Below are 15914 nucleotides of genomic sequence, written 5' to 3' on the forward strand. Positions count from 1 at the left end.
GCCAGTACCTGGCCTTGCACTCCCGCAGGTCTTCCCTCTGCTTGGAGAGCCTATGCTCGTAGTCCTCAGTGAGGTCTTTCTGCTGAGCCTCCTCCTCGGTCAGATCCAATTTGAACTGAGCTGTTTTGCCAATTCTTTCTCATGGTGGCTGTTTAGATCCAACAATTGCTTCCTCTTGGGGCCCTAAGGAGTCTGGGCGGGGAGGCAAGGAATGGCGGGGAGGGGCGGGTAGAGGTGCCCCACGATGTGAGTGATGTGTTGGTCACGCCCACTGATCACATGACCATCTAGCCATGCCTACCCAGCCGGTCACTGAGCAGATCCGCGGGATTTAAAATTATGAATTTAATGGTCCCGGAGGTCTGAAAGGTTGGTGACCCCTGAACTAGCAAATTAGAAGTCCCAAAGGTGCTTTTCAAAAGGCAACTGGACTTTCTTGGTTGTTTTTTCCCTTCTCATCCAAGAAATTTAATTCCCTTCACTGAAGCAGCTTTTGGGATGAGAAGCGAAATGTCTTCAAAGGAAAAAAACACAACAACCCCTGTTGCCTCTTAGAAAAAAGCACCTTTGGGACAACCATGACCTGGATGAGTCTGACAATCTCCGTAGACATTTAGGAAATTATAGAACCAATTTCTTTCGAGCTTTGGCCTACAAGAGCTCACCGTTACCTGTATTGCTGCCACTCCTATTCTCAAAGCACCCCAACGGGAGGCCCGAAGCATTTCCACTTCCAGATCCGAGGAAAGGTGGCTGAGCCGGGCCAGGGGAGGCGGGCTTTGTGTGGCGGCTGCCCAGTTCAGCTAGAGCCTGCTGGATGCCAGCTGGGTCACTGTGAATGACGCGATCCAAACGATACACTGTACTGGTAGTAGGAGCAGGAGGGAGGCTCAGGCCAGGAGAGTGATCATCTGTGTTTCGGCTGGGGAGCAAATGGGAAATATTACAAAACTGAAGGCAGAAAGGAAGGAGCGGGTGATGATTTCTCCTCCTTCTGTCCATAGTAGGCCACCCTCAAATACCCTCCCTTCCATTTGGGGCCAAAGGCTTTTCTTTCTATGCCTGTAATGGGCAAGTTTCTGACTCTTTTGGGTCTTGACTCAAAAAAGGGAGAGGGCTTGTTCTTGATGCAGCTTGTCAGCCAAAGGATTTTATTAACACCAAAAAAATAGGATGACAAACTGGCAAATAGCTAAGGATTTTTATGATAAAGTAGCCGATAACCCGGCTTGCCTGGGTATTTATGTATAGGGAGAAAATGTCCAGAGCAAACATAATTTCTAATGTTGGATTTTCCCCCGTACCAGAGGGAGCCCCCTTGTGTACTGTGAAGCTGTTACCATGGCAACTCCACTGGCTGCACAGTAGAAGCCATTTTACGGCAGTACAGTAGAAGCCATTTTAAGGCACAACAGGCTGTATCTTAACAGAACACCCCCCAAGGGGTGTTAGGGGTGTCTTACCCCCACAATATTTGTTTCCAGAGAGTAAGTCATCTGTGTACCAAGTTTGGTCGAAATTGCTCGAGGCGTTCAAGAATTATGCTGGAACATACACACAGAGAATAGAATAGAATAGATAGAAGATAGATTTCTTAAAAGAAAAGTGGGGAGTGAGTAGCCGCAGAAGGGCTTTTTTTTGGGGGGGGGGGACATTCAAGCAGAAATGTGGTGCTTGTGTTGAAGGCACTGATGAGGACCACCTGGTTACACAAGCTTTCATCCAGAAGATTATACTGAAATTTAAACCAAGATGGAAAGGAATTGAGGAACGTGCTTCGTAAAAGCATTCCTAAACAGGCTTTCCAATGTGGCTACTTGAACTGGACATGAATTAGTGTGTGTTATGTCAGCCACCAGGAATAAAGCTGTCCACAGCAGGTAAGGCTGTGGACACTTATAATTACTGTAGGAAGGCTGAACCAGGAGAGACAGGTGGAATATCAAGAGAAAGTGCTTTTCCCACATGATTTGAGGCTTGGCAATCTTGTTGCTTTTTAAATTTCTTTGCTGGGACATTTGTTACATGTTAAAAGATTTTACCCTTCTATATGATGTAACATTTTAAAGATCAAACACTAGTAGAGAAAGTACAAACAAAATTGCAACTGCAGCTGAGTGAGACAGACGACTGATCGCTGCCGATAACCCTTTTCTGCTAAACAGCCAGGTAAGGTTGGACTGCAACTCCCATCATTGCCAACCAGGACAACCAGGCTGCCTGGAAATACGCGGGTATCTTGGTACTAAACTGCTTTGAAACTCATCGAAATTGATACGCAAGGCATTTTGACCCAAACGTTTTTCCCCCTCGACACACACTTATTTGTTTGCAAGCTAAAATTTGTCGGTGTGGATTGCCTTGTTACTCGCTACATTATTCCTTATGGGAAAAAAATATGTTTGGTACTCATTGTGCCTCCTGGAACCAATTAACAATGAATTCCAAGGTACCACTGTAAGGGGAAACCGTGACACGACACATGCGCACACGACAAAAGCGCGCCAACAAAACCGCGTCGCTAAAACCACGTCATCAACACGCCGACAACAGGGCGCCGACAGAAGCGCGATTTAAGTTAAGGTAAGGGTTAGGTTTAGGGGTTAGGGTTAGGATTAGAGTTAGATTTAGAGCGTACTTGTGTCGGCACGCTGTTGTCGGCGCGCTTCAGTGCTCATTCGTCAGCGCGGTTTAGAACTCTCGGTTTTGTCACCGTGGTTTAGTCGGGCGCACTTTTGTCAGTGAACCAGGGGAAACGTAGCCCAACAAAACTTAGGAGAACACCTTAGTTGGAAATAATGGTGGAGGCTATGCTAGCTTAAGTCACACTTCAAATCACAACGCCTTGCCACTTGCCTTGAGTTCTATGCTTTGGCTGTCCTCTCCCTCCCCCCAGCTTCACCTCCCACTCACCCTTCACAAAGTTTACCCCCGGGACTTGCCTGCGATTCTTGGGAGAGGGCCAGTTTCTTTTATCCCCTCCGCTGCGACCACTGTTGCTCCCTCCACGGCCAGCTTTGCCTCCTCCCCCCGAGCCAGGGTTGGAGCGCCGGTTCTGTCGGTCCATGCCAGGCCGTTGGCTGGAGAAGCTGCGTTTGGACATTTCTTTCTTCTGGGCTAAACTGAGCTCGTTGGTAGAGGGACGCCCCCCGACGGAAGGCACGCCAGAGCAACCCCCCTTCAGGAAGGCAGTGGGGGGAGGTCCGCCAGGCGCCGGCTCTTTCTCCCCACCACCGCGGCGCTCTGTGAAGTCACTGCTCTCTGAAGCCGTCTCCCACTCCTCATTTGCCTGGTCAGAGTTCTGGTTGGACAAATCCGGAGACTTTGTGCCAGCCACTCTACGGGCAGTCGTTTCCTCTGGGATGGGAACAGAAGGTGCCGGGGAGAAAGGCTGACCCACCACCCTCTGTTCACCATTGAGTCGGGCGGCGTTCTCCCGCTCCTGTTTCAGCCTCCGGAATCGAGGTGGTTTGTCCTGTTGCTGAGAACGGCCATGGCGCCGTCGCCGAGGTGGTCGGTCAAAGCCACGATCGGAGTTGGGGCCAAGGGGAGGTTGTTTAGGGGGGGCTTGAAAGCCACCGGTATCCTCTGGGACCATTGGGGGAGGTCCTGGTGGCGCCTTTTCCTTTACTAAAGATTCCAGAACCACTTCTTGTTGCTTTTCGGGTTTCTTGTTAGGTTGGGGCTTAGATGGAGGGCTCCACCCACCAGGGGGAGCACGGCCACCTCCTCGGCCACGACGGGAAGGTACGCCCCGGGGAGTGAAGACACGCCCACTACGGGCACCTGGATCTGAGAGGCGTGGGGGCATCTTGTCAGCAAATCGAGGCAAGCCAGGGTGCTGGGAATGGGGTGGTGCTGTATGAGTCATCGGTGGGCCTCGATTGCGCTGGCTAGGGGCCGGCTCTTTGGTCATCTCCTTGTCTGAATGGGCCACGTCGCTGGCACTCTCATGGGTCTCACTCCCTGTCTCAGACCCCCGCTGACGTCGCCGTTTCGGGATCTCTTCGTACTCGGAGCCTTCACTCCGTGTCTCGCTGGTGTTGCGAGGACGGAAATTGGAACCAGGTCCCATAGATTTACCAGGCCCATCATCAAGCCGATAGAAAGGCTCACGGTAGCTACGGAACTCTCTGCTTCTTCCCCGGCCGCCTCGGCCACGGCCACTGTAAGCACCTCGGAAGCCCCGTCCACGGGCAAAATACTCTCCTCGCCCCCTCGCCCGACCACGGCCAGCATAGCCACCACGCTCGTAAGGACCTTCTCGTCGCCGCCGGCTTGGCGACAGGTTGCCCTGTTGATGATGTTGCTGCTGCTGTTGCTGCTGTTCTTTGGGTGGCATCACAGTTCCACCATTGAGCACTGGCTTGGCTTTGTTCTCCTTGCCCGGTTTTGGAGGCTCTTTGGATAGCTCTGGCTTACTGCTCACTGCTTCTCCACTCTCCTTGGCCTTTCCTCCAGCACGCACATCGTCAGCTTCATCTTTTATCTCCTTAGGAGGGGGCGGTTTCTTAATGGGTCCAGCTCGGCGTGGAATCCTGTCTCCGGAAAGGTCTTCAATTTTCCGGCTGCTGCCAGGACGAGGACCCCAACGTGTCTCCGTTTTGGACTCGCGCCGTGGCTGCTTATGGAATTCATGCTGCTGCCGCGGTGGCTTTTCCACCCGGCGTATTATCTCCTCTTTGACCGGGGTGTCCTCTTTGGGCTGTTCGGAGGGAGGCTTTTTAGCTACTACTGGACGAATGACCAGAGGCTCTACTGATTTGACCTCTTCTGGGAGATCACGATGGAGCAACTGTGGTTCCTCTTCACTTTTGCGTGATGCTTGGATTTGGGGCTCTGGTCGCCCATTTCTGTTCACTTCTGCCGGTGCTGCCAGAGGCATGCTAGCTTGCCAGGGCCCTCCTGGCCGTGGGGGCTCGTCCATTGGGAAGCGATGCAATGGTGCAGGGTTACCATTTTCTGAGAAACCCTGGTAGTTCCCCATGTATGGCTGAGGGGTGACAGCATCACGGAGGCGAACAGGTGGTGTCTCACTCCTGAAAAAAGACATCAAGTATATATTTTATTACGGAAGTCAGTAAGTGGTTTTTTTCTGCAATAAAAGTAGTATTTAGTAGTACACGATAAGCTGTCCTAAATTCAATTGTAAAAATAAATAAATCAATTTCTGTAACATAATTGTCAAAATCTGGAATGTCTTGCCTGAATCAGTTGTCCTAGCCATTAACTTTTCAGAATTTCAACTCTAGCTTAACGTCTATGGATTTCACTCCATATTTAGGAGGTCCCTAAGGGGGCTTGCGTAAGTACACTGGCGTTCTTATCATCTGTCAATGTTTGATTTTCTAATTTTGTTTGTTCAAATTTGTAATTTTCATTTGACGAATTAAAAAAAAAATGAAACCCCAAGCTCTGCCATCTTCCTTCCTCTGTCTTCTCACCAACTCTCCAGTTTCATGCATGAGGCATAAGGAACTGCGAAAATGATGTCTTTGAGGATGAGGCATACAAGTGTGCATTTCCTTCATCATTCAAAAGGACCACGTTTCCGGATGTGGTTCCAATAACAAAAACATCAAATTATTGTACAAGACAGGATTGTTCACTTATCTGTCCTCTCATTCCTGCATCCAAGCAACCAAAAAACCTCCTAAAGGTTCCTCACCTTAATCCTTTCTCCTCTTCATCTTGCTGCCGAAGAGATGCTGTCGGAGGCCGTGAGTCAACACCAGAGGGGGCATTGGTGAAGACATCTCCAGCCCAGGCTAGCTTGGGATCAACGGGTGGGGTGCCACGCTCTCGAAGGATGGGAGGATGGCGTTCAAACTGCTCCGAGTTGGAGCCCCCGCTGTCTGATCGCTCACGGGGTAGAAGACCTGAGGGGAGAGAAAGGGCAGCACATGTACAGAAATCAGATCTAATTCCCCGTGGAGTCTTCTAAATCAGCGGTCTCCAATCTTTCCGACTTTGCCGATTGGTGGCCGGGGTGGGTGGGATGGTTTTGCGCTAGTGGTCGGTTAGCGTGCATAGCTCCATTTGCACAAGTGGCAGACAGATGCAGCTCACACAAATGGAGCTGCGTGCACAATCTCACCTGCTGCATGCGCAAGTGGAGCTGCGTGTACGCGCCCCTGCTGCTTCCGTGGCCTGGTTGTTTACGGGCCAAGGCCCGATAGTGGGCTATGGCCCAGGGGTTGGGGACCCCTCTTCTAAATCCATCTTCCATCGGATTCAGCTTACCCACAAATCAACATTGGTTTCAAGGATACGTACCAGAGGGGTGTACACCAGGAGGATAAAAATCCATAGGGGGCCGGCCCTGCATCATGCGTGGGTCCATGTAAGGCGGAATCATCATCCAGCGAGGGTCAAAGTTTATCTGGGGCATTGGCGGAGGCCGCCCAATAGAGCCCGGATAGATGCCTTTGGGTGGAGCCTGCTGTGCCTGAGGGGGTGCTGAGGGCTGCTGCTGTCCAGGTGGCCCCGCCTGAGGATGAACGTTGCCTGAGGGGCCCAGAGGGGCCAGAGGAACACCTGATGCCTGTTGCTGAGTAGAGGAAGACAATGGAGGCTGGACCTGGCTTTGTTGTTGTTGTTGCTGCTGCTGCTGTTGTTGCTGTTGCTGCCACTGCTGCTGCTGTTTCAGCAATTGCTCCTGGGAGGGTAATGAGAGCATCTTTTATGACACAGTAAATTCAACAACTGCTCCTAACCAGAGCCTGTCAGATCTGCCAACAAACCACTTCAGCCCAGCTTCGCTTTGATGGCAGCCTGCCATAAACTGTGGGGAGGGAGGAATGGGAGGGAGGGGGGAACGATAGGAACCAGAGGTGCAAACCAGAGACAACAGTTGAGAGATCCAAGGACACCAGTCTGGGAAAGAAACGTGAATGCCCACCAAAGAGGAATGCCAAAATGTGGAAAACACCTAGTTTGAACCTTACTGGATACCACCAAGAAGACCAAAGAGAGGCGGACCTGGGAGAAGGGAAAATTACTGGGTTTGTGCAGGAATCCCTCAGATCTGACTTTGCTATGTTGCAATCACTTAGCTTTGGTAAAAATTATAGCTTTCACTACAAATAGAGTTGTGGGTCTTTCTTTCCTAAATGCCTAAGCTGGGACAGGTCTGACACTTGCACAAGCAACTGCTAGATATGTTGTTTCAATAGCTGCGGGGACATCAGCAGGTACCAAATCCTCAATCAGACCTTGACTTAACAAGTTCTACTGGCTGTTTCTTCTCAGACATCTCATACTCTACCTGTTGCTGCCGCTGGAATCGAGGTGGTAAGGACTTCTGATATTTTGAGTAGCCAAGGGTCTGAGCCGGAATTGGCTGGCGAGCTGGGAGAACCGTCTCTCCCTTGGGCTCCACCTTGACAGAGATGGGCACTGCGGGAAGGACGGGTCCCGGTAAGGCTGGTTGCTCTTCCCTCACTTCTGGAACTTCCTTGGGAGGAGGGGGAGGAGGCAGAGGGGGTTCAGCTACTGTGGAACAAGATAGAACAGGAAATTTCCTGAGTGGCAGAGTCCCATGCATCGACCTATAACCGGTGATGGTGAACCTATGGCACACATCATAGGTGACATAACCTGACACGCCAAGCCTCTTGATCCTCTGGAAGTCATGCAGAGTCATGCTCTTGGGTGGTCTCTGGAGCCTCCAAAAAGTACTAGTGAATGGAGTATGCTTTCCTGCTCCTTTTGGAGTTAGAAGGTCACTCAAGAGCATTCTCCAGTTTCCAGGTCTCCTGATGCCTTTGAGAGGCATTTTGAAAAATATTTATAATGTATAAGAATTTATTTATGAATTAAAATAATTTAATTCTAGTTGCTATTCTGTTATGAATTGTTTCTCTTTTATTGGAGGTATTGGTGTGACATACTGGCAGAGACAAGCATTTTCTGAATTTTTGGCCGCTGAGCTCAAAAGGTTCATCACTGATGCATCATCTTCTTAGCCATTGTCTATCTATTACAGAATGAAGGCCTCTTCCGCACGTTTCCAACCAATGCCACAGATCTACCGTGTTTCCCTGAAAATAAGACAGGGTCTTATTTTCTTTTGACCCCTGAAATAAGCGCTTGGCCTTATTTTCGGGGAAGTCTTATTTTTGAGGTGCAGGAGGCAGCAAGTGTAGTCACCTCATGGCTGTTGCTGTGTTGCAATATTTTTGGGGAGGGCTTATTTTAGTGTATGAGCTCAAAAGCCTGATTGGGCTTATTATCTTATTTTCGGGGAAACAGGGTATAAGGTCCTTAAAGCATATCTTCCTGAAAATATCTTTCGCTCTACACTTAGGCTCTGATGTCTCAAAATCTACCAGGAAGCAACTTTTCAACATACCGTTCTCATTTATTTTTTAAAAAAAGACTTTTTCCTTTTATTGATGTTACAATGAGCTTCCCTACTCCTGCACTGTTATTTATTTACATCTTTCTTGATCATTGAGAGGTTTGCAAAATGACCATTTGATGATATAATTTTAATTCAATACCTTATGATGCAGGATGGTTTATGAGATGTGCAAATTAAGTAAAATATAATCCTGTTCCCTCAGACTGCAACTGCCCAGCATGGTCAGAAATAGGTCACAAATTGGATTTTAGAGGGGTCTTTTTTAAATTTGGGGAGAATTCATATGCAGAAAAGGAGAGTACCAGGAAGAAAAAATAGACTTTTCTCCAGCGCACCTACAATCAAAATCTGAGAAACCTTTTCTATTTTTCTCCATTTCTAAGCAAACAACATAAAAGTTTGATTGATAATGCCTTCTGTTATGTCCTTGACTAACTAGCAGCTCCAAAGCATTGCAAAAGATTCTGAGGACTTCTTCTACAATAGTCTAACCCAAAACCTCTATGCACATTTAAAAACCAAAAGCATAGTCTTGCTAGCTGGGAATGATGGAGAATGTAGTCTAAAAGATGACCATTTGTGGAATGGCTGTTCTGGAACATGCTTTCAGCTGATGTGGACCAAGGCCTGTTGAGTCCTCTTGCTTATGGGAGTTAACAGAGAATGCGCTGTTGACAGGCACTTGCCTTGCTCTCCTCACCCTGCCTGGATTTTACTTAATGTGAAACTTAAATCAACCCAAATATTCCTAATGTTATTTCTACTGATTCAAATCAGGGCTGTTGGACTAAGATCCTTGTTTCCAATATGAAAAAGAACAGGGTTCCCCCCACCCCAAAAGATGGTTAAAATACAAAAAGCCAAAATATTTAAAAAGAAAAGAAAAAAAAACCCACAAAAAAAGACATTAACAAAAAAAAGTGCCTTTGAAAAAATTGACACATGTACACATAACACCCTCACTAGTTGAAAGCTGATTAGTATAATAGAGCAATGTTGGTTTCCAATCCCTTGCCAAACAGGTCAAAAATATGTTTAAACTGTTAAACTACTGAATACTTACCAATTGTTACCCTGTCATCTAGACTATATTAATAACAAAGTGGTTAACAGAAAAAAAGAACAATAATAATAATGAACATATTATATAAACATATAAAAGTAATACAAATTATGAATGTACAAATTGTGAAAAAGAGAAAGATGAGCTTAAAATCCCCAAATTTCAAAGAGAAGGTTGAAATTCCTTGTCCCCCCCCCCAATTTTGCACACACTGTATAGGACATGGCTGTGGTTTCACTGGCTCTTTGGCTAGCCCCCCAGATATGCTTTTCTAACGCTAATATAAAGAAAAATTTACCAAGAACGGTTGAGTCCAAGTTGCTCCCATTGCTGCTGTTGCTGCTGACAATGACACTGCCGATAATGGCAGCTGCGTTGTGAGGTTTGTTAGCCAAAACCAGCTCCTCTTTTTTCTCTTCTGGGGAGCCTGGGGCAGCCAATGGATTGGGGGGCACTGGGGTGGGAGGGGGAGGAGGAGCAGGGGGCTCTTTGGGAGGTTCCGGCTTCAGACGCTTGTCGGGGGCACCAAATTTCTCGTCCAGTCGCTTGAGCTTCTCGGCGCAGGCAGCTCGCCGTTCCTCTTGCATGCGCCGTTCCTCCTCCTCCCTCCGACGTCGGGCCCGCTCCACCGCAGCAGAAATCTCCGAGGAGGACTGCTTTCGGCGCTGGCGCCAAGCTTCGTCCTCATCCTCAGGAGGAGGTGGCCGCAGTGAGCGGTCCTGGAAGGAAGAAACAGGCTTGGCTCAAAAGCTGCTCCCACAATGGAATTGTATTTTGAGGGAGAAGAAGGGATTATCCTGATTTGAGCACCGCAGTGGGAATTCAAAGGTTGGACATTTTCACATGTGAGTTACTTAAGCCCCCCATCATTCTGTTTATGGGAAAGGAGCTCTTGCTTTGTTGCACAATAAAGTAGCAACAAACTACAAGTGCTCCTCAACATACGACTGGCTGCTTACTGACTGAAGTTACTGTACATCCCCCAAAACCGGGATTCGAATTTCTGATGGCTCCTCCTCCTTTGGTCACATGATTACATTTTGGACGCTCAGAAATCGGTCCACAGGTATTGCCCTTTGTAGCTTCCTGTGATCATTTGACTGCAATTTAATTTTTTTGCTGGAAACTGGTGTTTACTTCCAAGTTTCAACAAAAAAAAAAAAAGTCCATTGTAATCAATAGGTTCATTTTACAATTGTGGCATTCACTTAATGACCAAGAAGTCCTAAAATTGGACGTGGTCACGTGACAACCCACTTAATAAAGGCATGACTTACAACCACAATTCTAGGCTCAGTTACAGTTGTAAGTCAAGGATTGGGATAGCTTGCTTTCCTTGGTCATCTTCTCATACTTTACACTCTTTGGTTTAAGGAGGAACCATAAACGGCTCTATGTCCTTAAATCCCTAGAGTGGCAATGGCCAAACCCCCCACCGACTCACTGGGAAATCGTTGGGCTGCCCCCAGTTGCCCCTGTTTGGAGGTGGAGGTGGTGGAGGCGGTGGCGGACGGACGGCAGGGGAAGGTGGCGGCACATCTTTGGCGCCCTCTGGGGGACGCGTGTTTTCAGTCCAGGCTGTTTTCACAAGAGATTGTTCCTCTTTGGGAGTCCCAGCCTTCTTTGTCTCAATGCCCGAGGACTGGCTTTCAGGACCAGAAGTTTCATCATTACTACAGAGAGATAAGAGGGAAGAGTAAAAACAAGAGCTTTGCAGATTATGTGCACATTGGGTATGTCTAGTTTAATGAAAAAAAGGACTTAAGGGTGACATGACAGCAGTCTTCCAATATCTCAGGGGCTGCCACAAAGAAGAGGGAGTCAAGCTATTCTCCAAAGCACCTGAGGGTAGGACAAGAAGCAATGGGTGGAAACTAATTAAGGAGAGAAGCAACCTAGATACAGATGGTCCTCACTTAGTGAACTGTTCGAAGTTACAACGGCACTGAAAAGTGTGACCTATGATTTTTTTACATTGCTAACATTTGCAGCATCCCCATGATCACGTGATTTGATATTCAGATCTTGACAACTGACTCATATATTTATGACAATTGCAGTTTCCCAGGGGCATGTGATCACTTTCTGTGACCTTATAGCCACAAAATCAACAGGGAAGACAGATTTAATTAACAACCATGCTACTTACTAATTTAACAACTGCAGTGATTCACTTGACAAATGGGGCAAGAAAAATTGTAAATTGGGGCAAAACTTTCAGCTTAACAAATGTCTCATATAGCAACATAGATTTTGGGGTCAATTGTGGACATACGTTGAGGACTATCTGTATGGGGAGAAATTTTCGGACAGTGAGGAAACTTAATCAGTGGAACAGCTTTCCTTTGGAAAATGTGAATGCTCCTTCACTGGAGGTTTTTTTAAGAAGAGATTGGACAGCCATTTGTCTGAAATTGTATAGGGTCTCCTGCTTGAGCAGGGGGTTGGACTAGAAGACCTCCAAGATCCCATCCCACTCTTGTTATTCTGCTATTTTGTTTGCAGTTGGGATAACCAGCAATAAGAAGAGTTTTGATTCAAGTATTCTTGAAATGCAGCCACCTGGGAATGATTTTTCTTGGATCTCACATGGCTGAGGGCTGCATCTCCAGAGTATCACATAGGAGCAGATGTTATTTAAAAAAAAAAAAAAATCCCACAGAACTGATAGCCCAGGAGCTGAGTTCATGGGAAAACCCATGCAGTAAGTTTCCGCACTGCCCAATTCTTACCGGCTTTCGGTAATATCTTCATCAGACTCTTTCCCGTCTTCTTCATCACTGAATTTTAGCTTTTCAGTGTAGTCCACTTCTTCGTGAGCTCCTGGGGAAGAGAGGAAGAGATAAGGAGACCGAAATGTCAGCATCCCTGGAGGGCTGGAAAGAAATGGTTGCATAATCCAGCAGGTGATCCTTCCCACCAGTTTACCTGCCCAGCCCTCATCATTTTCCTGGTCCAACTCATCAAATTCTTTTAGGTCGTCCTGCTTGAGGACGGGAGGACGGCTTACAGGTTCCGAGGCACGCAACTGAGGTTGTGCGGGGCGAGGCCCAGGGAGCCGCTGGAACCTGAGGCGGAAAGAAACAGCAAGAGAGTTTAAACGCCACTTCTGCTTTCTCCTCCCGGCTAACCAAGAGACATCTTAATCCCAGGAGAAAGATTAAGGAGTCAATGGGTATCCAAAAATATCTTGAGTTCAGATGTTCTCCAGCCCATGTAGTGGAGAGGCAACCTATATTCATTTCTAGTGATGAGCCACCAGACCATTTGCAGCCAGACTGTGAATAAAACTGTGAATTCTATTGGTTAATCAGCCGTGTAATGCTTTTATCTGAATACTGGGAGCAAACTAAGAAATGAGAGAAGTGTGTTTCCTTAACTCAATCCTGTATTTTCCTAGGACTATGTCGCTGCCACATGAGCCCACGAAAGTGGAAACTCATTTAACGAAGCACCCACAGAGTGAACAGGGGGCCCTGGGCCCCCTCTTAAACACCCCTTTTCACTGTGGATCTCAAGACCTGTGCATCCCTTTCACTTCTCTATTGGCAGTCATGTCTAGCTTTCTTCTGTTTAAAAGGTACAAACTCTATCATAATAATATTTCATCTGCCTTAACTATTCCGGAAAGTTAACATAAGTACTTCAATCAAATTGTCTAAACCAGGGGTGTCAAACTCAAGGCTATCCCACAGGGTGCTTAATTCTCGCCCATGGGGCAGCTGTGAAAATAGTGAAGGACCCGGCCTGCAGTGCCTCTGCCAGCGGAAATGGAGCTTGGGAGGGCCACGTGTGGCCCTTCTAGGCCAGTTTTCAGCCTGGATGGCCTCCTGCAATCCTCTGCCTGTGAAAATGAAGCCTGGGCGGGGGGCACTTCATGTGGCCCCCTCCGGGCTCAGTTTCGCTTGCAAAGGGCTAGCAAAACAAACTAAAAGCAAAACAAGACGAAAGGATAAATGTTTCCCCTATCGCATTTGAGCATCCAAGAAGGGACAGGAAAGGAGAAAGGGAAAGACAAAGAAAAAGAAGAATGGGAAGACAGCAAGGAAGGAAAAAGAAGGAAAGAGGGGGAGGAAGAAGGAGAAGGAAGAGGAAAGGGAAAAAAAAGAGAAGGAAGGAAGGAGGCGGCAAGGCTCTTTTGGAGGACAAGGGTTTGGCGCTCTCCCTGGTCTTACTTAACTCCACTGGAGACAATAGATGAGTGATGTCGAGCTGGCCACGCCTCTCACCCTCCCCTGCAGTCAGACACAAGCCTGATGCGGCCCCCAATGAAATTGAGTTTGACACCCCTAGTCTAAACAGTTTCAGATTTCCTTTATTAGACCCTAATTTTATACCACAAAAATATTCAAGCATTTAACTTTTGCTTCTGCTGGAGAGATGTCCTCCTCCTCAAGCCACATTGGTTGACCACTAATTCAATTCCCTTCGCATACAGCCCTCCCAAAATATCTGATTTACCTCTGTGCCTCTGCTGTGGGGTAGCGGTAAGGTCCCTGTGGCCCATACGGAGGTGGGAACGGGAGATATGGGGGATACATCTGCAATTGAGTAAAGAAGGAATTGATTCAGGGGTGGGCTGTTACGGGCTCGCCTGGGTTCAGGCGAAATCCCACCCCTGGCTGCCCCTCCCAGGAGTCTCCAGGCAGCCTGTTTTAAATGCGAGGTAAGTGCAGAGCTCGTGTGGAGGCTCGGGGAGGGGGAAAAATGGGCCTCCCGAAAGTTCTGGAAATGGGCCTGGAGGGCCTCTGGAGGCCGGGGGAGGCAGTTTTTGTCTTCCCAGAGGCTCAAGGAAAGTCTCTGGAGCCCGGGAAAAGCGAAAATGCTCCCCCCACTGGCTGCTGTGGTGCAGGAGGCCAACTGGGCCAGACTCACCCAGCAACCGGGGAGAGAACCCGTCGCTGAAATTTTTGAAGCCCACCCCTGAATTCATTACTGGTAAATTGTCCCCCACCCCCAAGCTTTCTAATGAAGCAAAAAAGACTCATCTTCTTCCACGATATACTTACAAATGGCGGCATCATCCCCCGATAGGGAGGGAATTGAGGCGGGATGCTGGGCTGCATGCTGACACCAGCCCGTCCATCCTCAGGCACCAGCTCCCCATCGGTGCCCCGCCCACCTCCATCCCGCCAGCTGGTTGCGTCTGCAAGAGATTTATCAGAGGAAGCAAATAAGGGCGGGAGACTGGGGAAAAGAATCCCTTGAATGGTTTGAGGTAGGATATCACTTACTCTGGGGGCGGAGGTTTGGTCCGGGCCCATACGACGCATCGGTAGTGTCCTTTTCTTTGCCAGCTTTGTCCTGGTCGCCAGCCGCCTGCAGGGTCGGAAATTCCTCGCGAGAGAATCGCGACAGTAGGCTTGATCCCTTTCCACCTTGACATCAAGAGAAAGACGGTGGAGAGTCGCTTGGCAAGACTGCTCCATCTTGCAGAAAAAATGGGGAGTGCTTTAACTTGCATGAGTTGAGGGGGAGGGGAGGGGAAGAAAAACTTACCATCTCCTTGTGCTCCATGGGTAACGCTGGCCTGTGCCCAGGACTTTACCCCGCTTGCTACCGTAGGGGGATTCTGAAATAAGGGGACAGGATGAGAAATACTAACTAAAAACAAAATCTTAAGAGCTTCCAATAATCCAGGGGTCTCAACAGTGTAGGTAAACCTAAATCCCAGTATCTAGATCAGAGTTCCCCGACTGTTTGCAGACCGGTAGAGTTGGGAGAGAGGGGATGGTTCTGAGAGAGGGGTTGGCAAGCATGGGTACATGCACAGCACTATTTGCACTAGCGGTATGCCCGCGTGCCCGCTGCTCTCGCAAATGGAGCTCACATGCTTGTCTGGTTGGGTTGGGGACCCTTGATCTAGATCATCTTTTCTTAAAATGTGAACTTAATGACGGATATCAAATGCCACACACCAGTTAGCATGGGATTTCGAGCATTTAGGATTTATTGGTTGGAAAAAGCCAATCGAGAAGATCAGATTATCTCCTTCAAGACAATGCATACATAAATATGAACCAGCTGCCAAGCATCTGAATTTTGGTCACATGACCACATGGACGCTGGATTGTGAATTGTCATTGTGAAAAATGGCCATGTTACTTTTTTTCAGCGCTGCTGTAAATTTGAACAGTCACTAAATGGACTGTAAGTCGAGGACTACTTGTCCTGCCAAACAATTACATGTTCATATAGTCACTGGAAACCAAGGTTACTTGAAAGAGTCTACCTTTACCTTGAAAAAAAAATCTTGATATTTTTTCCCCACGTAGAACTATCCCTTAATATTGTTCTGGATTGATTAAAATCCACTTTTCTGAAATTCAGTAGGCAGTTTGGAATACTGACGTTTTAGTTTCCAGTTAAAATCAAAAGCATCAGCACTTCCCTCACTATCGTTACTATCATATCTTTCGGAGTATAAGATGCACCTTTCCCCTCCTAAGAGAGGGTGAAAAATTGGGTGAGTCTTATACAGTGAAT

At 47.8% G+C, this 15914-nt stretch overlaps 1 protein-coding gene across 6 annotated transcripts in view; it reads right to left on the reverse strand.

The window, feature by feature from the left end:
• The window catches only part of PRRC2A (proline rich coiled-coil 2A), a 55606-nt gene that overhangs the window by 15283 nt on the left and 24409 nt on the right, over positions 1 to 15914 (reverse strand). For 4 of the 6 annotated variants that reach the window (XM_014069028.2, XM_014069027.2, XM_014069031.2 and 1 more), the window contains exons 5-17: positions 14928 to 15000; positions 14663 to 14806; positions 14438 to 14574; positions 13890 to 13969; positions 12357 to 12496; positions 12161 to 12251; positions 10873 to 11101; positions 9727 to 10147; positions 7268 to 7494; positions 6277 to 6658; positions 5669 to 5879; positions 2943 to 5039; positions 666 to 922 (exon numbers count right to left, since the gene is read on the reverse strand). In XM_014069028.2, the coding sequence (XP_013924503.2) occupies positions 666 to 922; positions 2943 to 5039; positions 5669 to 5879; positions 6277 to 6658; positions 7268 to 7494; positions 9727 to 10147; positions 10873 to 11101; positions 12161 to 12251; positions 12357 to 12496; positions 13890 to 13969; positions 14438 to 14574; positions 14663 to 14806; positions 14928 to 15000 (4489 nt within the window). The remainder of the gene's footprint in view (positions 1 to 665; positions 923 to 2942; positions 5040 to 5668; positions 5880 to 6276; positions 6659 to 7267; positions 7495 to 9726; positions 10148 to 10872; positions 11102 to 12160; positions 12252 to 12356; positions 12497 to 13889; positions 13970 to 14437; positions 14575 to 14662; positions 14807 to 14927; positions 15001 to 15914) is intronic. The other 2 variants (XM_087708468.1, XM_014069029.2) reach the window with 1 other exon arrangement.

Source organism: Thamnophis sirtalis, unplaced genomic scaffold (genome assembly GCF_051295495.1).
Source record: "Thamnophis sirtalis isolate CommonGarterSnake01/CBP01778 unplaced genomic scaffold, rThaSir2_p1.2 scaffold_3, whole genome shotgun sequence".
NCBI lineage: Eukaryota > Metazoa > Chordata > Lepidosauria > Squamata > Natricidae > Thamnophis > Thamnophis sirtalis.